At 37.7% G+C, this 24,638-nt stretch overlaps 1 protein-coding gene across 1 annotated transcript in view; it reads right to left on the minus strand.

Moving 5' to 3' along the window:
* The window catches only part of LOC110446087 (collagen alpha-2(IV) chain-like), a 66,085-nt gene that overhangs the window by 21,848 nt on the left and 19,599 nt on the right, over positions 1 to 24,638 (minus strand). The window contains exons 3-14 of the mRNA XM_021491051.1: positions 13,171 to 13,260; positions 11,001 to 11,135; positions 10,182 to 10,226; positions 9,845 to 9,907; positions 6,289 to 6,411; positions 4,398 to 4,433; positions 3,989 to 4,051; positions 3,203 to 3,397; positions 2,838 to 2,891; positions 2,368 to 2,430; positions 2,094 to 2,258; positions 1,636 to 1,840 (exon numbers count right to left, since the gene is read on the minus strand). Of these exons, the coding sequence (XP_021346726.1) occupies positions 1,636 to 1,840; positions 2,094 to 2,258; positions 2,368 to 2,430; positions 2,838 to 2,891; positions 3,203 to 3,397; positions 3,989 to 4,051; positions 4,398 to 4,433; positions 6,289 to 6,411; positions 9,845 to 9,907; positions 10,182 to 10,226; positions 11,001 to 11,135; positions 13,171 to 13,260 (1,237 nt within the window). The remainder of the gene's footprint in view (positions 1 to 1,635; positions 1,841 to 2,093; positions 2,259 to 2,367; positions 2,431 to 2,837; positions 2,892 to 3,202; positions 3,398 to 3,988; positions 4,052 to 4,397; positions 4,434 to 6,288; positions 6,412 to 9,844; positions 9,908 to 10,181; positions 10,227 to 11,000; positions 11,136 to 13,170; positions 13,261 to 24,638) is intronic.

Genomic DNA, 24,638 nt, shown 5'->3' on the forward strand with positions numbered 1-24,638 from the left:
AGGAATGTGTGTCTACTCTAACTCAGATCACTATAGGAGTGTGTGTCTACTGTAACTTAGATCCCTATAGGAATGTGTGTCTACTCTAACTCAGATCACTATCGGAGTGTGTGTCTATTGTAACTCAGATCCCTATAGGAGTGTGTGTCTACTGTAACCTAGATCACTATAGGAGTGTGTGTCTACTGTAACTCAGATCACTATCGGAGTGTGTGTCTATTGTAACTCAGATCCCTATAGGAGTGTGTGTCTACTGTAAGTTAGATCCCTATCGGAGTGTGTGTCTACTGTAACTCAGATCCCTGTATGAGTATGTCTACTGTAACTCAGATCCCTGTATGAGTGTGTGTCTATTGTAACTTAGATCACTATAGGAGTGTGTGTCTACTGTAACTCAGATCCCTATAGGAGTGTGTGTCTACTGTAACCTAGATCATTATAGGAGTGTGTGTCTACTGTAAGTTAGATCACTATAGGAGTGTGTGTCTACTGTAACTTAGATCACTATAGGAGTGTGTGTCTTCCCTAACTCAGATCACTATAGGAGTGTGTGTCTATTGTAACTTAGATCACTATAGGAGTGTGTGTCTACAGTAACTTAGATCACTATAGGAGTGTGTGTCTACTCTAACTCAGATCACTATAGGAGTGTGTGTCTATTGTAACTTAGATCACTATAGGAGTGTGTGTCTACTGTAACTTAGATCACTATAGGAGTGTATGTCTACTGTAACTTAGATCACTATCAGAGTGTGTGTCTATTGTAAGTTAGATCACTATAGGAGTGTGTGTCTACTGTAACTCAGATCCCTATAGGAGTGTATGTCTACTGTAACTTAGATCCCTATCAGAGTGTGTGTCACTTGTAAGTTAGATCACTATAGGAGTGTGTGTCTACTGTAACCTAGATCACTATAGGAGTGTGTGTCTACTGTGACTTAGATCATTATAGGAATGTGTGTCTACTGTAACTTAGATCACTATAGGAGTGTGTGTCTACTGTAACCTAGATCACTATAGGAGTGTATGTCTACTCTAACTCAGATCACTATAGGAGTGTGTGTCTATTGTAAGTTAGATCACTATAGGAGTGTGTGTCTACTGTAACCTAGATCACTTTAGGAGTGTATGTCTACTGTAACTTAGATCACTATAGGAGTGTGTGTCTACTGTAACTCAGATCCCTATAGGAGTGTGTGTCTACTGTAACTTAGATCACTATAGGAGTGTGTGTCTACTGTAACTTAGATCCCTATAGGAGTTTGTGTCTACTGTAACTTAGATCCCTATATGGCTGAGTGTTGTGATTTTGCTGAAGAGGAGACCCCAGTGTCAACTTTGTAAAATACTTCAGCTATTCTGTAGAGTGTAAGGCTGGTAAACCAGAGGGCCCCGATTCGACTCCGAGCGAAGGCATTGAAAACATTAATGACTTCTGTTACACCAGTATTAGTGATAGGGGACCCCAATGCAAAAAGCTTTCTATGGCTTTGATGGGCTTTCTCAGGGTAAGGCAAGCCATGTAAATTATAGATACCGACTTTGTAAATTGCCTACTTGAATGAAATTGTTTTGTTATGTGTATGCCTTTTCCTGTATAAATTTTATGTTTATTGTTTTCAATATACCACCTACCATCATTTCCCTGTCTTCCTCTTTCTCCTTTCCTGCCATCAGCTCCCTGGGGACCTGGAGGGCCTGGGATACCAGATCCACCGGCAGGACCAATGGGTCCAGACGGACCAGGAAGTCCTGATCTTCCATCATCACCACGGAAACCACGAGGTCCTGGTGGGCCTCTGTCTCCTTTGGGGCCTTCAGGACCATCTCCACCAATTCCCTGCAGAAAAACAAATCTCTTTTAAATTTTAAAAATGGCTTATAAATTTTACATGACATTGAGATAGACTGTTGACAGAGACAAGCAGTCAGAGTAATTTCAATTTACAATATTTTATTGAATAAATCAATAGAATCGGGGAGCATTTCAAAGCAAGAAATCCTGTTTCAATGTACAAATTCTATTCTGAACGAGGAGGCCATATAGGTATCAAGAACATGTAATATACATGTCACAATCAAATTCTACTTACCCCAGCTGGCCCAGGAGGTCCGACTGGACCGCTCTCTCCCTTTAAACCATCCAGACCCGATTCTCCCTTCTCACCACTAAGACCGTTCAGACCAGGCAGACCATCCATACCATGGTCACCCTTCAGCCCAGGAAGTCCCGGTAGACCCGGTAGTCCTTGTTTACCCTTAAACACAATACAAAATAATATAAAGTGAAAGTGAAAGTAAAGCTTTAGAACAGAACCTCACCATTACATACATATTGTTCTGGAGATTATTTTAGGAGATACCTACCCTAGGTCCTGCAATGCCAGGAACGCCCTTTTCTCCCTTCATGCCAATCATCCCCTTCATACCCTATTAACAGTGCCAAAAAGAATAAATATAAACAATAATAAACACGTTTACAAGTCAACAGTGTTAATATGAATGTCATATAAACATAAATATTATTTTACAGCTTTCAATTTCCATATGAAGACAAGCTATAAGTACTACACTTAGATCTATCAAGATTTTTATTTGATGACAAAGTTGAAATTGGAATAGGTGATACTAACCATATTTGTTCAAACCGAAATCAGCGTTTGCATTTAAGGTAACCAGCTCAGAAACACATAGACAGCACAATTCAGCAAACAACTTTGTTTCAAAATTTGACATGTAACTAGGAAACTTGATTCAACTTGACTAGCAATCTTAAACATATCCAATTCTTGTTGAAATGAGGTATGAAACATATCTGCAAGTGCTTGTATACTCACATCACGGCCAGATGCACCCCTGAAGCCCTTCGGTCCAACCACTCCTGATTCACCCTAAACAGACGATAAACAGCAATACATTTTCAAGTTTTGTTTAAAATAAAATAAACTTCAGCAACTAGAAATTGAGGTAAATTGTAGCTCTAAAACTATAAAATAAATCTTAATATTAGAACATTTATTGAAAAGTTCTTTTATAGTTTATAACTCTTCTATACATCCAAGCTGATAAGTAAAAGGATAAAATCTTGTTTATTCCTGCAAAAGGATCAATATCTTCCTATTCTTAATACGTTCCTATTCTGTTTATCAGGTTAAAGAACAATTCAAGATTCAACAAAGAAATCCAGAACTACTATACTTACATCAAGTCCAGGCAATCCTGGCTCACCCTTGGGCCCAATGTTGGTACCTTTGGGACCCTCCAGTGGTTCCCTGCTGTCCCCTGGAATACCTGGGGGTCCTGGCACTCCTCTTGGACCTCTTTCTCCCTGAATTCCATTGAAAACGATACCTGGGTTGCCTTTCTCTCCCTTAGCTCCAGGTAAGCCCGATAAACCCTAGGATAGAAAATAAAAATGGGCGTAAGTTGTAGGTAGATGTTTATTTTTGTATAAATCTGACCGTTTTATCTCCGCTTAGTCAATACTGTATATATCACGTTATAAGCCAAGAGCACAAATTTACTGAGTAAAAGTAGGAGGTGAGTGTAATACAGGACAATGAGATAGTTTTTGTCAGAATTTCAGCATGGGCTTATTGCCAGATAGATATGTTAGGATTACTTTTTAAAATTATCAATCACAATTATTAATACACACATTATTGTCTCCGTTTTTACAATAGTTTATCTTCTAATAATGATAAAACATGGGCTCGTACTTTAGAAGGTTTCTTTGTGTCAAATTGTCTTAAAAAGAAAACATGATCCGAGGTAATCACTTATATAACTGGAAATCAAATTAAATGCGATAGAATTAGACAATGACATTTGCCTTTATATGGCCCAGAGTAATTTCTGTATTTAACTCATTCATCCCTGAAATTTCATAATGAACTATTCCAATCTTTGAAATGGAAAAGTTCAAATGTTTTCTTCAGGGGTAAATGAGTTAATATTCCTGACTACAGTGTGACTGACGTGTACTGACCGGTTGACCATCACGTCCATCACTTCCTTTCGTACCAGGGGTACCGTCCTCTCCAGGTGGTCCCTGTTTAATATAATGGTAAAGCATGAATATCCAATATGAAGTAGTAGTGTATACGGGGACATTTTTGTCGCAGTTTAAACTCTCACCTTTTTCGTCCTTCATATTGAGGACAAATTTATCACGACAGTAAAAATAAGTTCACATTAACATACTTAACATGGTTATAGCATGTAAAAGGAATTGTTTCTGGAATAATTTTCAAGTCTCATAATATTTTTACGAAAAATGTTCAATTCACATCAAAATACAAGAAGATTATGAATTCTGATACATCATATTTAGGCTCAAAGGACCATCTTATAATTTTGTCTTTCATGCCGATCAAAAACAAAGATAAAGAGCTCACCTGGGGACCTGGGAATCCTTCTCGTCCTGGTTCTCCCTGTCAAACAAAAAATATTTCAATTATATTATTGTTCAATAATAATTCACCATTAATCAGTATCAGAGATGTAAGCTTATTGGGATTAACGTCCTAAGTTCATTTAACTAAAGGCTGTGCGTCTGTGTAATATATGTATGTGTGCTGGAGGTAGTATGTTGGTATGGTTGCCTCCTTGTGATAGCATGGATCAGACACCAGCTTTAGAGTGCTACTTCAATGAAACACAATGCTGAAGGCAAACCAACACAGCATTCCAGGCCATACTTTATAAGAAACTTGCAGTTTTTAAACATACATCTATCATTGATATTCTATACAGTATTGGATGTTAAATAAAGTCAAGCTACTCCATTAACATAAGAAATTTCAGAAATGAGGAAAGTTTTTAACATATTTGACCCCTGTGACCTTTAAAGCGGGTTGAACACACTTCAAATTCCTTCATCTCAGCATGCTATTTACTGGCCAAATGTCATGACTGGATTTCTTGGTTATACAAATGAAGTTTAAAGGTTTCAACATACATGTATTTGAACCAAGTGTAAATCCTATAGTTTTTCATTCCAGCATGCAACTGCCCAAACATCATGATCCCATGTCTCTTTGTTATACAGAAGAAATTGTTTAATGGTTTCAACACTTTTAACTTCTATAACTTTGAAAGTGGATCTAGGTCATTTAACTGATTACATAATCAATAGATCTTCAGCCTTTTTCTTTCATGCCTAAAATCAGGACCGCAGGTTTCTTAGATACTCAGAAAAAGTCATTATAACACATTTGATTTATGTGACCTTGATAGCAGGTCATATTGATTCGCTTAAATACGATAGCCCAGAATGCTATTGGCCAAATGTCACTACCCTAGGTTTCTAAGTTATAAAGTCATTTAAATATTTGAACACATTTGACACTTGTAACCCAGTTAGATAGCCCTTTATCCCACCATGCTTCTTGCCAAATATCATTATCGTAGACCTCTTGGTGAATGTTGACTCTAGGTAATAGCTGGACAGATGACAGACAATATGCCATGTCGTAAGCTCACTTCCCCTTTTGACTCTAGGTAATAGATGGACAGATGACAGACAATATGCCATGTTGTAAGCTCACTTCCCCTTTTGACTCTAGGTAATAGATGGACAGATGAGAGACAATATGCCATGTCGTAAGCTCACTTCCCCTTTTGACTCTAGGTAATAGATGGACAGATGACAGACAATATGCCATGTCGTAAGCTCACTTCCCCTTTTGACTCTAGGTAATAGATGGACAGATGAGAGACAATATGCCATGTCGTAAGCTCACTTCCCCTTTTGACTCTAGGTAATAGATGGACAGATGACAGACAATATGCCATGTTGTAAGCTCACTTCCCCTTTTGACTCTAGGTAATAGATGGACAGATGACAGACAATATGCCATGTTGTAAGCTCACTTCCCCTTTCGACTCTCGGGAATAGATGGACAGACGACAGACAATATGCCATGTCGTAAGCTCACTTCCCCTTTCGATTCTAGGTAATAGATGGACAGACGACAGACAATATGCCATGTTGTAAGCTCACTTCCCCTTTTGACTCTCGGTAATAGATGGACAGACGATAGACAATATGCCATGTTGTAAGCTCACTTCCCCTTTTGACTCTAGGTAATAGATGGACAGATGACAGACAATATGCCATGTTGTAAGCTCACTTCCCCTTTTGACTCTCGGTAATAGATGGACAGACGATAGACAATATGCCATGATGTAAGCTCACTTCCCCTTGGGCTAGCTAGCTCAGCATTAGAACTGAGTAATCCTGAAAAATATACATATTTCATCTGATCAGATGTGTATTGCTTATACCTTCTGTCCTGTCTGTCCAAATCCATCAACTGAGGCTTCTCCCTTCTGTCCCTTTAAACCGGAAAATCCAGGGGGTCCTACTGGACCTGTGCTACCGGGCAAACCTGGCAGTCCAGCCTCTCCCTGTAGAGAAATACCACAAATTACAACAGAATGAAAGGTCAAATAAACATGAACATTTTTTTGAATCCCAAGGTCACAGAATTCAAGGTCATGAAAACATTAAAGGTCAAAGAATTCAAGGTCAAATAAACATGAACATTTTTATGAATCCAAGGTCACAGAATTCAAGGTCATGGAAACATTAAATGTTTAAGTATGAAAGGTCAAATGAGCATGGAAGATTTCCTTCTTCCAAGGTCACAAAATTTGAGGTACAAAAACATCGGAGATTTTTTGAGAATTTAAGTTCAAATTAATATTGAAGGGCATTGAATTCAGTTATAAGTATGTAATCGTATTAATAATGATTTTCAAAGTCAATTCCTTTGAAGTGATGTAATAATTTTTCAGACTTTAATTTATGAACAAAACTCTTCATGACATCATATGAAGTAATTTTATGCAGTATCTGTATATATAATATAAACTTTATTTATTTTACAACAATTATGAAATAAGTTATTTCAACTAATATATTAATCACTCTTGTTGGCCTGGATGTTAGCGCGCAGGGGTCTTATTGTAGGAGGAAACCAGAGTAACCACAGAAAACCCAAGTGGTCGGGCAGGTGACCCCATACCTTTCACATCCAATCGGGGTATTGAACCCAAGTGACCTTGGTGAAAAGCAAGTGCGCTATCCACTGCGCCACCCGACCACCCATCTGTACAGTATATCAAGTTGTCCTTATGTTGAGACATTTAAACAGTAACTTCCTATTACTGTAATGGTTAACAATTAACCCTCTCACCACTGTAGACCATAATGGACTCATCCAGATCAATGCATGGTCAAGTTTACTTAAGTTACATAGGGGTGAAAGGATTAAAGTAATGATGAACAATTAATCAATGATAACACTAATATGGTCATCATTCATAAAAAAATGCCATTTTTTTCCCCACCACCTTGATTCAGTTTACTTTGCGAGCTTTCCTGTCAAACCACAAAAGCTGAAGGTGAAATCATGGTATTTGAGCAATCAGATAAATTACAATTACTGTACCATAAAGCAGTGCTCACATTAACAAAAAATTCTGTGTCGCACTGACTTCTGCTTACAAAATGTATGTCACCAAATTTTCAATCCATAACACTTAACAAATTTAAACATTTCAATAACTTTTTCAAACATAAACATCAGTACAACAAGCGCAATTCAAAAATCCACTTGTCACTTTGCCAAAGGTCCAAAAGGTATGGTGATTATTCGTGTGAATCCTGTGAAGTGTTTGAGGCTAAGCTTCTAAAAGACACAGAGTAGAACAGTAAAATATCACCCAGAAGCTTTGTTCTCAAAACTTTATTGTGCATATTGTAGTGGTAATTGTTCATGAATAATGCAGACTGGTGGTTGATAATGATGACATGTGATGAAATATTTCAGGAGAATTGGGATGGGTTATTATACATTGATATGAAAAGGTTAATCTTATTTACATGTACCTTATAAGGTGTCTAGCAATACAACATGTATATCACCATTTCTCACTATGAACCAACATATACACATTAACTGTGATTGGAGGCAAGTTTAATCTCGACAACTACATATACCTGAAGCGGAAAACAAGGTTTTCCCATATAATGGTGGTTAGGTGTGTATCCATGTTATACCTAGTTTACTGTAGTAGATATTTATACCTCCACATTAATAACAATTTTTACCAGTCCCCTCACCCCCTTTCCCCCCCCCCAAAGTAAATATGTTGTGCAATATTTAAATGCAGTTTTTATAATGCAAAGTCCCTTCATGTGCCCCTTTTCAAATGAATGCCTTTTCCCCCTTGCCAGCCCCCTAAGAAGCATTAAGTAATCTGGGTGTCATATGAGCCAGAGTGCATAGTTACAGCTTTATCTCTTGGACTCATCATTACACATGGTTGTACTTACTTATCTATACCATCTCCCCCCATAGGAGCTAGAATATTTACTTAACCAACGATCAGCTGATGGTACCAAGACCAGATCAGTAGTTTCCCCATGTCAAAATAGTGAACAACTTTGATGTATGACCTAGCAGAGGGAATGCTACAAATGGCATTTGTGTTTCTCTATCATTGGTTAAATTTGAACTTTTTTTACTTAAATTCCAGAAATTTATAATGAAGATATATAACATGCTCATTTTGAATTAAGATTATATAATTGATTAAAAAGGTTGTCTTTTTTAGTTTTAAATTTGATTTATTTAATTTTCTGACAAATCAAAAATCTGAGAATATATATAATATCCATCTTTGATTAACTCATTCACCCCTGAAGACACATTTGAACTTTTCCAATTCAAAGGTTGGTATAGTTCATTATGAAATTTCAGGGGTGAATGAGTTTAAACAAATTGGTGGGGAGATTTAGCTCATTCACCCCTAAAGACACATTTGAACCCGTCCAATTCAATGGTTGGAATAGCTCATTATGAAATTTCAGGGGTGAATGAGTTAATACAGCCATTATAGTTAATCCTCCCGAGTCAGAATCCAATAGAAACGATTCTTCCTTATTCCTGAGTCAGTGGAAATTACAGAATGTGCTGAATCAGCGGTGTGTGGTTTAGGTCGTTTACAGTAGAGTACATCTGTATATATACTTCCAGACTAGTTAAAACAAGCAATCTCCACGGAGTTGTCGGGAGTTGTCGATGCCATCTGCCTTCTATGTCAACATTTCTACATTAAACGGATGCTGTAGCTTCAAATGATTGAAGGAACATCTTAAACAGGTTTCACTGGGGGTCAAGATGGGCTCTAGCCAACTCCTGTTGGATATTTTAAGAGTGTGGCCTATTTTGTAGCTTATAGCATTGCTCGAATTTAGAATACCAGGCATACAAACTTCAGTTTTCTGATGTCCCATATATATAGCAATTTGGGTTAAAAAAATAAGTTATTCCAACTACATGATTGTTTACTTTTAACTAATTGCTAATTAGTTGTTGTTTTTTTATAAATAAATAACGTAATTAACTAAATAATAAACCTGCTATCATGACTACATTATACATCAAATTTTTCCTAATAATTATAGACACTTGGTTGCCTGTTATTATTTATTAATCCCTACTGGGTTTTTTTTCCAATATTGTATACCATATTAGATGTAATAAGGGTGCCCCTTATCCCATCAATGAATTTTAGAAATATAATCTGAATTTTGTTTCAAAATTCTGGAATTTTTCTGTTCCGAAATTCATCCGATTATAAAACTTCTGCCATCAAAATGGCAATATATCCGAGTGTATTAAACACAAACATTGTTGTTGTGGAACATAACTAGTTGATATTCACAGACGCAACCTGCTTTTGAGGGAGACAGTGTCTAATTAAAGCCGTTCCATTTGTCAGTTAATTGCATCAACCCAACACACTTTTTTCTATATGAACATTAACTCACCGATGTTCCATTACAGCCGTCCATACCGGGTGCTCCGCGAGGTCCCATTGGTCCAGGGATACCCTGTATAGCAGAAAGACAATAAAGGATTTAGTACATCAACTCTGAGAAACTTTTAAAGAGTCAGTTTGAAGCTACTTATTTGATCATTTTTACGGAAATTTGATTTTAAAGTCCCCTTGTAAGTTTATGAAGGCAGGTCTGATATATTATTATTATCAAATGTATGCAAAGGGCACAGCTCACCTTCTGCAGAGAGAAAGTGTTCAGAAATGGCTTCATTCAAACTTAAGTACAATTTTTTTTTTCATATTTTAGAATATGCATATATACTTACTGGAATTCCATTGATACCTGGGAAGCCAGGCATTCCCATCTTTCCCTGTGAAGAAAGAAAATAGAGGAGATTTATAGTTGGCATGCTACTCACATATCCTGTTTATCCCATAATCCCTGTATTAGGTTTTCTTTATACCAATAAATTCTCAATGAATTCTCAGATCAGAATTAAATCTAACACAAGACCCCATGCATAATACAATTGGGGCATCTCAAAGTATTGTTATATCACTTTACATGATGTTATTGTGATATTATCAACAACAACAACAACAACAAAAATGAATAAGCAGTTATGTGATAAAATATGCAAAAACTCTACTTAATCACTGGTTTCTGATATGTTGCTTTTTCAATTCATGTGCAGTACTTACCTATTTAAAAAATACAAAAGCTGCTTTTATATTTTCAAGCAAACTATTATGTGAGAAAAACTGGGATGATCCTTATAAGATAACTAGATATGGTATGTTTTGAGTTAGATTCAAAGCCAAATAGTTCTCATTGCTACTGACATAATGAGCATAACTTTAAGTATTTCATTTTTGATTAATTTGTGTTGCTGAAACAAGGCAAGTAACACTCTCAGTCTATTTTGTTGTTTCGTCTTTTCGCCAAGAAACGACGAGAATCAACAAACCTTAAATCTCGTTGTTTCGTCATTTTGTCCCAAAAAGACCAAACAACGAGAATTATAAGTTACTATAGAACTCGTGTTTTTGGGGTGAAAATATGAAATAATGAAATTGGACAAACCAGCCACCATGGTCTTAATGTAGATCTAATTGTGTTGCTGAAACAAAGGGAAGTAACTCACTCTGTTTCCTTTTGGTCCACCAGGTCCACTTCTACCCGTTATACCTTGATCGCCCTTGGGGCCAGGTAGTCCTTCTACACCAGCATAGCCTTGGTTACCTTGGGGACCCCGGGGACCAATATCACCATGGATACCCTGTATTAATAGAAAAGAACCTTAAATAAATATAGATACATCATATACAAAAATACAGGTACGACTTATACAACAACACAGGTACTGTATAACACTGTATAAGTTCGTGGATACTTTCCTCCATGGTTTGAAGCTATTCAGATCATTTCGTGGTACAAACTTTCATGCAACTAACTAAGTAGTAGACATATATATCATTCAAATTTGATGTATCTATTTTCGTGGTTTAATAACAACCAAGAAAACCACGAATGTTTATACACAACGAATATTTCATGTTAAACAGTAGGTCATATACAAAGGCTTAATTTGATTTATTTTCATTCCTTTATCCAGAAACACATTTCGTTCAGTTGGTTATTTGGAAGCTGTGTATTTAATTACCTGTTCATTCATTGATTTTGATGTTTTTAACCCTATTTCATTGGTTAGTAGCATGTGTTCCCTTTATAATTTCTATCCTGATTTTGATTAAATGCATAGTGCATTTATTAGAATTAATTTGCAGGTCTGATTATTCTCAACATATGGTTTGGGTGGTGGCTGAACAATTAACAGAGTTATAGACCCTACTTAACGCTCACAGCTATCCAGACTTACCTGATTACACAAGATTAGCCAGAATCTCAGAGCAAGGGTCAATGACTGCTGAAGGCATTAGTACCTATTACCAGCCAAGTACACTGATAACTGATAGTTTAAGTCTATCAATCATTTTATGACTATTTAGTTTCTTGATAGATCACTCGCTTGTATTATTTTGAAAAATCGTTAAGCTCATGCAAGACTCATATTAATGAACAAATCTGGTTACAAAATTAGACAATTTTCAAATAAAGTTTCTTTTACCCATTCACTCCTAAAGTCACACTTGAACCTTACCAAATCATGGAATGGGCAAGTCCAGTTTAATTATATAGGGGTGAATAATGAGTTAAATAAATGCACCGAATGACCTTAGAGTACTGGAACAGCTTGATTCGTTCTACTGACCTAGATAAATGTAGCACTCCAGCCACTAGATAAGGACCAGCCATTCAATAATTCCATTTTTATGAAAAATTACCACTTTTCTCTAACCCAAACTTTTTATCAGTGAAATACATTACGTAAATGTTATAGAACAAATGACTGAAATATGAAAGTGTTTTTCTGCAAATAAAGACATCCAAATACTTAGCTGGTTTTTGCATTATTAAGTCATTGTGTTGTAGTAAGACTTTACTGGGAGGTGACTAACCTCCAACTAAAAACTAAATCTATCAAACATGTGGCCATTATTTATGGGAAGGACATGCTTGCCTAAACCCGCTGAATCCATAATACTTTACCTAATGTCTTACTCCTGTGGTGTCTTCCTGTTCTCTAGCCCCACAAAACCCACAGATNCCTCCCCCCAACCACCCCCTACTATACATCCCCAGTAGATCTCTTATCCAAAGAAACCATTTTCTTGGACCCATAAGTTTCCTACACTGACAACTTAGATTATACATCACAACCTTAACAGTGCAAAATTGCAGTGAACCGATTTTTATATTTCCTCTTTGTCTCAGTTTACCATATTTTTACACTATCCACTGTAAATTTATGAGAAGTTTAACATAGACCTATGCTGTTTGATTTTGTGTAATTTCAAGACAAATTGTTAAAACAAGAACACTTCCGTGCCAGGGAAGGTCTGACTACATGTATCACTCATAATTGTCAAGAAAAAGCGACAAAAATCATTATGGACTTCAGAATATTTGTAATGATGTGTTACACTTTATAAAAAAAACACATTCATATTCACATTTTTTAAAGTAATGTTACAATGAATTAAATCACATATAACCGATATTGTAAATTTTATTCATGGTCACACGAGTGTAGGGGAACCAGACTGGGTCGATCGTCCGCAACCAGGTAGCTCAATTGGTAGAGAACATATCTCATGGTGTAATTACACTGAAGAAGAGCGTCAACATGAACTAAACTAGCTTGGAAGCCCAATCATATTTTCTTGCAAATGAATTTAAGAAATAGTACTTACCCGATTGCCTTTCTCTCCTATACATTTACAGCCATTATTGGAGCTACAGTTACTGCCACATTCACGGGGTGGGGGCTCATTAACATTTTGCTGAAACACACAAAAAAAGTTTTTCAGTTGCAACAAACAATCATTCAATAAAAAAACAAAGAAAACAACATCATACTCCTTTAACCTTCCGGACACTCTTCATTGAGACTACAACAAGACAGCTTGGTCGTTACTGATAGGTGAAAATGATGTACTCTGTTTTTTTGTATGTAAAGGTAGGGATGAAAAATAGTACAGGTATTGTTATATAACACCTGAAAAGTGAGTATCTGAAGTGTGATCTGTGGAGTGTGAAAGTATGATTTGTGGGGCTATCTGAAGTGTGAATTAGGGGAGGGGGAGGGCAGGGGGCGAGGGAGGGACTACCTGAGTTGTGGGACTTCCTGAAGTGTGAGCGAGTTGGGGGACTTCCTGAAGTGTGAGCGAGTTGTGGGACTTCCTGAAGTGTGAGTGAGTTGTGGGACTTCCTGAAGTGTGAGCGAGTTGTGGGACTTCCTAAAGTGTGAGTGAGTTGTGGGACTACCTGAGGTGTGAGCGAATTGTGGGACTTCCTGAAGTGTGAGCGAGTTGTGGGACTTCCTGAAGTGTGAGCGAGTTGTGGGACTTCCTGAAGTGTGAGCGAGTTGTGGGACTTCCTGAAGTGTGAGCGAGTTGTGGGACTTCCTGAAGTGTGAGTGAGTTGTGTGACTTCCTGAAGTGTGAGTGAGTTGTGTGACTTCCTGAAGTGTGAGCGAGTTGTGGGACTTCCTGAGGTGTGAGTTGTGTGACTTCCTGAAGTGTGAGTGAGTTGTGGGACTTCCTGAAGTGTGAGTGAGTTGTGGGACTTCCTGAAGTGTGAGTGAGTTGTGGGACTTCCTGAAGTGTGAGTGAGTTGTGGGACTTCCTGAAGTGTGAGTGAGTTGTGGGACTTCCTGAAGTGTGAGTGAGTTGTGGGACTTCCTGAAGTGTGAGTGAGTTGTGGGACTTCCTGAAGTGTGAGTGAGTTGTGGGACTTCCTGAAGTGTGAGTGAGTTGTGGGACTTCCTGAAGTGTGAGTGAGTTGTGGGACTTCCTGAAGTGTGAGTGAGTTGTGGGACTTCCTGAAGTGTGAGTGAGTTGTGGGACTTCCTGAAGTGTGAGTGAGTTGTGGGACTTCCTGAAGTGTGAGTGAGTTGTGGGACTTCCTGAAGTGTGAGTGAGTTGTGGGACTTCCTGAAGTGTGAGTGAGTTGTGGGACTTCCTGAAGTGTGAGTGAGTTGTGGGACTTCCTGAAGTGTGAGTGAGTTGTGGGACTTCCTGAAGTGTGAGTGAGTTGTGGGACTTCCTGAAGTGTGAGTGAGTTGTGGGACTTCCTGAAGTGTGAGTGAGTTGTGGGACTTCCTGAAGTGTGAGTGAGTTGTGGGACTTCCTGAAGTGTGAGTGAGTTGTGGGACTTCCTGAAGTGTGAGTGAGTTGTGGGACTTCCTGAAGTGTGAGTGAGTTGTGGGACTTCCTGAAGTGTGAGTGAGTTGTGGGACTTCCTGAAGTGTGAGTGAGTTGTGGGACTTCCTGAAGTGTGAGTGAGTTGTGGGACTTCCTGAAGTGTGAGTGAGTTGTGGGACTTCCTGAAGTGTGAGTGAGTTGTGGGACTTCCTGAAGTGTGAGTGAGTTGTGGGACTTCCTGAAGTGTGAGTGAGTTGTGGGACTTCCTGAAGTGTGAGTGAGTTGTGGGACTTCCTGAAGTGTGAGTGAGTTGTGGGACTTCCTGAAGTGTGACTTATAGAGGGCTACCTATTTAAAAGATACTTGTTGGCTACCTGATGTGTGATGTTTTGGGGCTATCCGAGTGTGGTTTGTTTGGCTACTTGAATTAATATTATAATGAGTTCTTGTAGGACTGTTTTAGTAACAGATTTCTTCCACATATATATAGTCATCACTCTGCACCCATGACACTTCAGCCATAAATGCTATATTATTCTGTGGAATTTAACTCTTTTCTTGTCACATTTTTCACACAGTTGTCAAGAATGTAATACAAACCAGAGATTTCATTGAAAAAAATAAAACCTCATAAATTACCTTTACATATTCAGCATAGCTTTTTATCAATGTATGTACTGTATGCATCTGTCTGTAAGAAAAACACTCACACATCTTATCTTTTAGGGCTTGCAAAAGGCAACCACTTTTTCTCCTATCTGCAGTAATGAAAAATTTGACCTCAAAATAAAAATTGATGGCTGAAGATTGCCCTTACCCTCGAACCATTGGTATATAATCAGGACCTGGAAACAGAGGTGTCGGTGGAATAAGTGGTGGCTTGTCATATTTATCAAAGATTAAGTTGCAGTCCCCATAGTAACAAGATAAGATCATGAAAGGTTGATAGTTCTGTTAAAAAGGGTGAAGGTCATTCCTCGGTGAAAATTTTCTATTCTAAATATAGGGTTTCATTTCTATGGCAATAAGGGATACAAGATATTGGAAGAAAACGGAAATGTTTACAGAACTACAGATCATGAACGTTTGCTGTATGTACTGGTTACCATGGTAACATAAAGGAATTGACTGGGATTTGATATGCCATTCCCTGAATGTTTGTTTAACTGTAGTTGGAGAAACTTGATAACACTGACATAGATGTTAAACCAACAGAAACCAACTGTGAATGAAAATAAACTGTACTCCTACTGGTTATCTATGTTAACAGGGCCTGGGACAAAATTTCGAATTTGAAGTGGTCACCGTGAAAAAGGGAGATCTGCAATGGCTATGATGGCGTACAGCAGCCGTTGCTTTTCTGAAACTGGGGCCAAGTCTGAAACCTTGTCCAACAATACCCCTGAGGCCTTTGGCCACTGTGGAAGGATTATCTGCACAGGGGCCTGAAATGATTCCCCAACTATACCCCAGACGCTATGGGCCACTGTGTAGGTATAATCTGCACAGGGACCTGAAATGACTATCCAACAATTCTGCAGAGGCCTTAATTGAACCACTGTGTAAGAAAAATCCACATGGGACCCTGAGATTATACCCATCAACCTAAGGGCCTCGGATCACCATTTTGTCAATTGGTTAATTGATGATTTGGAATGTACATTTAAAATTCTATAAAACCGTAACTACTCATGGCAATACCAAGGTTCCCACGAGATTCTACAGACCCAGCTTCCTCTGACAGTAGGTTTATAGAGTCCAGCTCAGCCTGTCATTTTCACTAAGTGCTGTCTCCTCACTAGTAGTGGGATTTCCCATCTCTAGAATGTTTTGGCAGCAGTGACTTTATTCTCATGTATGTCATCCTTGATTGACATAGAAACCTAACATACATACAATGACACATCGTACATGTGAACCCAATCACCAGACCTCATGATAATTGATCATTTTCTGTTTCCAATTTGTACACTTTTTCTAAATCAAATAATTTTGGACCATTATCAGTAGAACTTTTAATATTGTGTCCAAAGACCTCCAGACATGTCATGTTTCATTTTTCCATAAATTCAGATACTGGGTCTGTCAACAATGAGATCACCAATGATAGGAGGGTCAGCCACACTCTGATTAAAGAATAGTATAAACATTAACAAGCAAAATGCCTTTTAACCTCAAGTGACAAATAGCAAAAAGCATATCATGATTTTAAGCCAATCAAATTACTAGAACCTAGACTGCTGCTGATCAATAGGAAACATTCAGACACCAACCAATTAATATCCAGGAAAGCCGACTGACCAATAGAAATCACTATGTATAATAAACCAATCAAACTTAACTCATTCACCCCTGAAGTTTCATAATGAACTATTCCAACCTTTGAATTGGAAGAATTTAACTGTGTCTTCAGGGGTGAATGATCATGAGTTAAACTATCAAGTTCAATGCAGACAAAGTAGAGATGACCCAGTTTAGTCTGTAAGTATACAATCTTTATCATTTTAGCACCAATGACTTCATGAACCTTTTTATTTGACACATGAACCGTTAAGTGCAGAAGACTGTAGTATTGCTACAATGTACACTAACCAGTGTTTTAGTCTATACCACAGTGCTACGATGTACACCAACCAGTGTTTTAGTCTATACCACAGAGCTACGATGTACACCAACCAGTGTTTTAGTCTATACCACAGAGCACTTGCTCTTGAAGCATTGCCAACATCTATTGCATATTCAACTTAAAATGACAGGATACTTTTTTAATGGCCACACCTGCTTCTTTCTAAGTATATAGTTGTTAGATTTGTTTAAGTTACCATGCATCAGATGCAAAAAGACATAATTATTTTTTTATTTTTTTACATTTTAAATAATTTCTGAGATCATGGGGCTTTCACCACTGTGTCTTTTTCTCCATTTATTTGAGAACTAAGACCGCTGCCAGTAGGACAGATATGTATAAAAGGGGTACATGTTTTATTATAGTAAGAGTATATATATAGCCAGTGATTCTACCACAGGCATCAAAGAAACACCAGCCATTCGCCCTCCACCTGTAAACCTACACACCCAATTCAGCTGTAAGTGGAGAGGCTCTACTCCACTGCAATGTCAGACATGTGTTCTTTTTATTCAATCTAAAAACCTTTCCCGGAGAAGAAAAACATAAACTCACTCATGAGTTAACTTTTATTTTATTTAATTAAGTAGATATTGAACTTGTTATAAGATTCTTGATGAAACTGTTGACCATTTTATTTCATTCATAAAATACCAAGCTGAAACCCAAGAAACTTATCAAGGATATAAAATGTCAAGGAAAATAAGTAGGATGCTTTACAGACGTTGATGAACGATGGGTAATGTTGCTGAGTCATCACTTTATTCTGTATCACTGAAGCTAAGCATGAGATATCTAGGAGCACTAAGGAAATGGTATATAGACCAACAGCTGGAGCAAGACACAACATCCTCATTACTCCTATACCCAATGTAGAAAATCAACCAGGCAACTCTGTGCTTGTAACATTTACTTGAGCCGATCTAGTCAATCTTTTATTGCCTTCAACCAAGGGCATTATAGTCATGTTCCCAAAGACTTGTGGAAGGGCTCAATGATGGCTGCCTTCTATCAAGGGCATTACCGCCATGTTCCCAAAGAATTATGGAAGGGTTCAACAATGCCTGAACAGTGAAGAGGAGGTACTGTTTCATCAGGACAAAATACTGGTCATCTCACGTTTAGTGTGGATGATCAAACACTCATATACTGATGTCAATTTCATTAGGTGCTTCAGTGAATATGGAGAAACACTCAGCAAGCTTTATCTCCATGGCTGATCATAAGGACAAGTCGTCTAAAAGAGTCCATGGCAGCCATATTGGATTTCAAACAAACCCAAAATCTACCAATACTTGCAGATTTAGATTTTTGTTTTGTTTTTGATATTTCATGCTTATAACCTTATGTGATAATAACATCAAAATCTGATCAGCCAAACACTATCTAAACTCATTCACCCCTACATGTTTGAACTAGACTTGCCCAGTCTTTGAATTGGTAAGGTTCAAATGTGACATTAGGGGTGAATGGGTTTAATACAAAATTTTGAAATATAGTATAACCAAATATAAAGTATTCACAATAAATAAATAACCAAATATAAAGTATACACGATAAATAACTGGTTTTCCAGAAATGCTGATGCATAGAATTGCTACGATGTGTTCTGAGTAGGGAGAGCTGTTCAGCATCATTGCCCTAGCCTGCTAAGTAGATCAGACATGTTCCATCTACTAAAAGAAAACAAGCTCCAGAATGGGTCAATCTAACCAACACCAATGATGAGTATACCAGACAGACCAACAAAATCTAAAATTTACAGCACAATTGTTTATCATTTCCTAAATTTGTTGAGAAAATTCGCAATATTTCAATAGTTTCTACTATGGTTACAACTTTGTGAAAGTTTTTCATATTTTGGCGTAGATATATACCGTTAAAATCTCACATAGTTTGGCGTAGATATATACCCTGTTCAAATCTCATAGTTTGGCGTAGATATATACCCTGTTCAAATCTCACAATCTTGATTAATTCAATTATTTTTTACAAGGATGACAAATTGTATTATTCAAACCCAAACAAATAATTGGGTAACATTATACAGATGGAAACTTAACATTTAATGAAACAATTTCATTCTCCTTTCTTAATGATATCAAATATCACTGATAAAATATGAAATTCCTGTTTTTTCATCTGCACTATATAGTTTTTTCATCTGCACTATATAGTTACAAGTGGACAAAGTCTCCTAAATAATCCTACCACAAAGTAGCTACGAAGTCTTAAAAGAAATCATTATGTCTTTAACCCTTACACCACTGTAAACCATAATGGACTCATCCAAATAAATGTATGGTAGAGTCTACTTAAGTTACATAGGGTTGAAAGGGTAAAACACAGCAATATACAAAATGTATTTACAATCACCAACAGTGTGCAACAACAACAAACAGTCAATAAAACACACTCCATTTTTCGTAATGCACCAACCGACCCTCGACACAAACCATTAGCCACCTGAACAAGTTGCACAAACAGCATAAAAAAATCTGATGCATCCGATTCAGAGGAACGTTTTTTTTTTTACAAACAGTGCAGCATCTGTAGCAACACATCAGTCCATCTTGTCTGTCCTTTGTCAGAATTAATTACCATGGTAACCAATGATTAAGAAACCAATTAAGTAATTAAATAGTTTACTTCTTACAGCGTATATCTTTAGATAAAGTATCAACGCAGCTGTGAGCTGCCAAGATAATCAAAAGAACAAATGAAAATTCTGATTCAAAAGGACTCTTGACCAACTCAATCCAATCTTCTATAGGCTGTATTGTTTAATTTCAAGACAATTTACTAGACTGTTTAATTGTTTTACAAATTGAACATATTTCTAGCTCATTAATTAACTAGTATCAATATAATTCTCATTCTATATATACACTAACATTTGTTTTGATTATATTTTTGTTTTACGATTTTCTTCTGCTGGATGCTCAGTAATATACGAATATTAATGTCACTTTTCAAACTTTTTTCTGTCATTTCAATGTAAATTGGATGTTGGGTATCTCTCTGCTGAAATTCTGGTGGGAAAACTTAAATCCCAAAATTTCATGCATAATGAAATAAATTATTTACTGAAGATTATTGAACTGAGAAGTGCATTTTGAATGTTCTGTAAAAATTTGTACTGTGTAGTAATTTAACCTAGACAAATATCAAGGGAATAGGTTGAGTGGGTGAGGGGGACTATATTAAAACATTAACACAGTGAAATTATGTGTAGCAGATTTTAAGGATATTTTGAAATATTTTCTGTAAGATTAGGCATTTTTTGTAGTATACACTATAGCTACTCAGAACAGTCACTGATGATTCAGTCAAAGCTTAGGCGTTCCTGCCTACATACACCCACTACTGACTCACAAAGATTCTGTTCAAATAAAAAATAAATGCATATTTTACAATCTCAATAACTAGATCAGTATACACTTTGATAGATACACTTTTGAGGCTACTTGACAGAACAAGACAGACTTGTTGGCTGGTACACAACCTGTATGAGGGGACATGTGTGTGTATGGTGAGAATGTGGTACAGCTGGGACATACCATACATATGTTGTAATGCTTACACTATACTACTGTGTGGGTCACAGATCAAGTGGCTGGGACCCACACATAGCCCCCCTTTTACCAGCCCAACAACTCCATTCAGTCCTAGATGTACCAAGTCTCTGTGTATCCAACCTCTGTACACACATTAGGTAGACCTAGCATATATGCATCCAACCCCATGTACAACCCCTTGTACCAAGCCTGAATCTTTACCCAGGCATCTATACTCTTTTTTTTATAGTACATAGTCTTACTACAAATACCCTTTCTGTGTATACATCAATCTGAATATACACAGCCTTTGTACCCAAACTTGCTATATACCCTGATCACTATGTGTCCAGAATCAGTCTCCCGCATGTGTTCACAGTCTCTATTCCTAACCTTAGTGTTCAACCTCTATACCCAGCCTCTGTTTACAAACAGATGTACTTAAACCTCTGTATCCAGTCTTTGTACCAAGCTTCTATACCCTGCAGGTATACCCTGTCTATGTACATAGCCTCTGTATCCAGTCTTTGTTCCAAGCTTCTATACCCTGCTGGTATAACCTGTCTATGTAACTAACCTCTGTATCCAGCCTCTGTACCAAGCTTCTATACCCTGCTGGTATAACATGTCTATGTACCTAGCCTCTGTATCTAGTCTTTGTACTAAGCTTCTATACCCTGCTAGTATACCCTGTTTATGTACCTAACCTCTGCATTCAGGCCCATGGTACCAAACCCTGTACCAGAACTGTGGGCCAGTGTACCAGACCCTGTACCAGGACTGTGGGCCAGTGTATCAGACCCTGTACCAGAACTGTGGGCCAGTGTACCAGACCCTGTACCAGAACTGTGGGCCAGGGTACCAAACCCTGTACCAGAACTGTGGGCCAATGTACTAATTCAGAAATATGTAGCAGTGTGATACACACCATGAAGGCAACCAAACAGGCCACAAAAAGGAAGAAATGAAGACTTAACAAACACACATATGTTTCAAGACAGGAAAATAAATCACTACATTTACATTATGGGTTAAACTCTAAGGCAGCAGTCAAAAACACCGCCCTGCTTGTGGAACTATCAGAAACATGTTTAGGCCCGTTAACCTACAATAAGGAAGCAAGGAGACAGGTTCACTTCTTGGCAGTGGTATATGGCTGAGGTACACAGGGAAATGTATTACAGAAGTGACAGAAAGCATACCACCAGTGATGGAATCATTCTTGTACCATGTGTAACATACATCCCTGCTTCATACTGAAGACTGCATGTTGACATGTCTACACAGAATATGTTGGAAACCCCCCAATGTGTAGCGACGTAGAGAATGGTCTTAGTTTCACTGTAGTAAAACTGCCTAACTGTGTAGGAGAGACATAAAGAATGGTCTTAGGTTTCGCTGCAATGAAACAACGAAAATTTGTAAGAAAGACATAAGGAACGGTTTTATGTCTAAATGTAGTAAAACAACCCAAATGTGTAAGAAAGACGTAATGGTGTGGTTTGGTTTGCTTGTGTTTTATGTCCTATTAACAGTTATGGTAAATTAAGGACGTGCCAGGTTTTGTGGTGGGGGAAAGCTGGAGTTCCCGGAGAAAAACCACCGCCCTATGACAAGTACCTAGCGACTGCCCCACATAGGTCTCGAACAATCTAAATATGTTTGAAAAATGTAATTAAATGGTTATAAGTTGCGCTGTTATAAAACATTAACACACACATGTAAGATACATAAGGAATAGCCTCAAGACCCCCTGTAGTGAAACAACCCAAAAACCAATGAATTGGCTATAGATGGATCAGCAATAACATTTCTACATGAGCAATGCAGCTTCTTATTTTAGTTATTGGGACTTATTACTTTTCCATGTGTAAACGAAGTGAGTAACGCAAAGGACAATGCTTCATCTGGGCATTGAACCACTGATCCAAGACTGTCTTGTCTCGCACACATTCAATGAGCTACCCTATAGGGAAATTCCCTCTAGACACCGCTGGTCAGATAACTTTGACTCTATGTAAAAATGCAAAACCTTTACACCTATCATCCTTGCCTGATGATTCTCCCATTACACATGATTATCAAGCATAAACATCATATATTTTATTTTTCTATTCATCCAGTCAGCAAGCCTTTAATTCCTACAAACCAGTATGCTTCCATGAAATTTTTGGAACTGGTGATATCTCTAAACAAATCTCATTTCCATTTTTCTCTTTATGCTGTTCTGCTAGCTGATAAATCTGACTTCCCTAAACAAGATTGGGCAATTCATCATATGTGTCTTGCCCAGTAAGAGACCAGGGGAGGAAGCCTGGCACCTATTTATAATTTCATCAGTGTACAGAGATCAGACAGACACTTGGCAATCCTCCCCATTTTACAACTCAGTTCTACTGTCAGCCTACAGCAGGCATTGGTCAGCACCCAGTACCCCACCCAAGTAAAGGGTGTGGTCAGTACTGTACTGACTATCCAAGTAGGGCTCTGGTCAGAGCTGACCAGCCAAATACAGTTTCTGGTCATCTGATCAACAGCTCTATTCTAAGTACAAAGTTACAATGACCAGCTCTACCAAGGTTTTACTCTCACAGAAGTACAAGGTAACAATGATCATGACCAGCTCTGCCAAAGTTTTACTCAAACAAGAGTACAAGGTATGGCTAGCTCTGCCAAAATCTTATTCCAACAAGACAACAGGTTGACTATAGTTCTACCGAAGGTTTACTCCAACATGAGTACAAGTAATGGTTAGTTTTATTTATGGTTTAATTTAGTCTCATCAAGGAATTCCAGCTATGGTCAGCTGTATCATTTTACTGACAACCATGGTTTGGCTGTTAGAACTATACCAGTCCCTCCAACTCCCTGGCCCTATCTCTACAGCACATCATGCTGAGAACATTAGCCCATGGATATGATGGAAACCACAACCCCTCAATCATGTACTGTCCAATACAGCTAAGTGCTGTGTTTTGTCTGTGTGTAAAATAACCAGTGATAGATGAAGGGCACCTGTTCTCACAGATCAATCTGACCCACTGGAAGGCTCCATAATGACCCAAAAGTTTTTTCAGTGACCCAGAGTCTTTCTGCTGACCTCAGGTCTTCTTCATATGTTTCCCCAAGAGACCTATAAGCTTTAAAAGGCACCCATTTCCTCCCCACAAGTCTCCCTGTGAGTAAACTCCACAAAGAGTCTATTAACCTTCATATAGGCACAAAGTAAACTCCACAAAGAGTCTATTAACCTTCATATAGGCACAAGATAAACTCCACAAAGAGTCTATTTACCTGCATATAGGCAGACAGTAAACTCTGCAAAGAGCCTAGAATTTCTAACTATCAAAATCATCCTATATAGATCTAGAAGAGTCATTACACAAGCCGTCAGTATCACACAGGATCTAGGCTAAGATCCACAGAAATCGCCATAGAAAATGGCACTTATTATATATATGCATTCCCTATTGTAACAGTGTGGATGAAAAGCTTTTCAATATCTCAGGGTCAGACCATTATCAGGATTTTTTCCTGTGTCAAATTTTTTGGGCTAAAATATTTCTTTTTGTTTGTTTGTTTGTTTTGTGTGTGTTTGAATATGGACAGTTAAACACTGAATGAAATTCAAACTATATATATAGTACATCCAATAGAAATAATAGCTATAAAATGTTATATAGTACTTCAATCCATCAACTACCATCAAGGTCATAAACATGTCTCCAATGTCATTAACAGTCCCCAAGGTCAGTAACCCTGTTCCAAGTGTCATTGACACAGTCCCTAATGTCACTGACCCTGTCCCAGAGGTCATTTAGCAAGGACACATA

Source organism: Mizuhopecten yessoensis, unplaced genomic scaffold (assembly GCF_002113885.1).
Source record: "Mizuhopecten yessoensis strain PY_sf001 unplaced genomic scaffold, ASM211388v2 scaffold2507, whole genome shotgun sequence".
Lineage (NCBI taxonomy): Eukaryota > Metazoa > Mollusca > Bivalvia > Pectinida > Pectinidae > Mizuhopecten > Mizuhopecten yessoensis.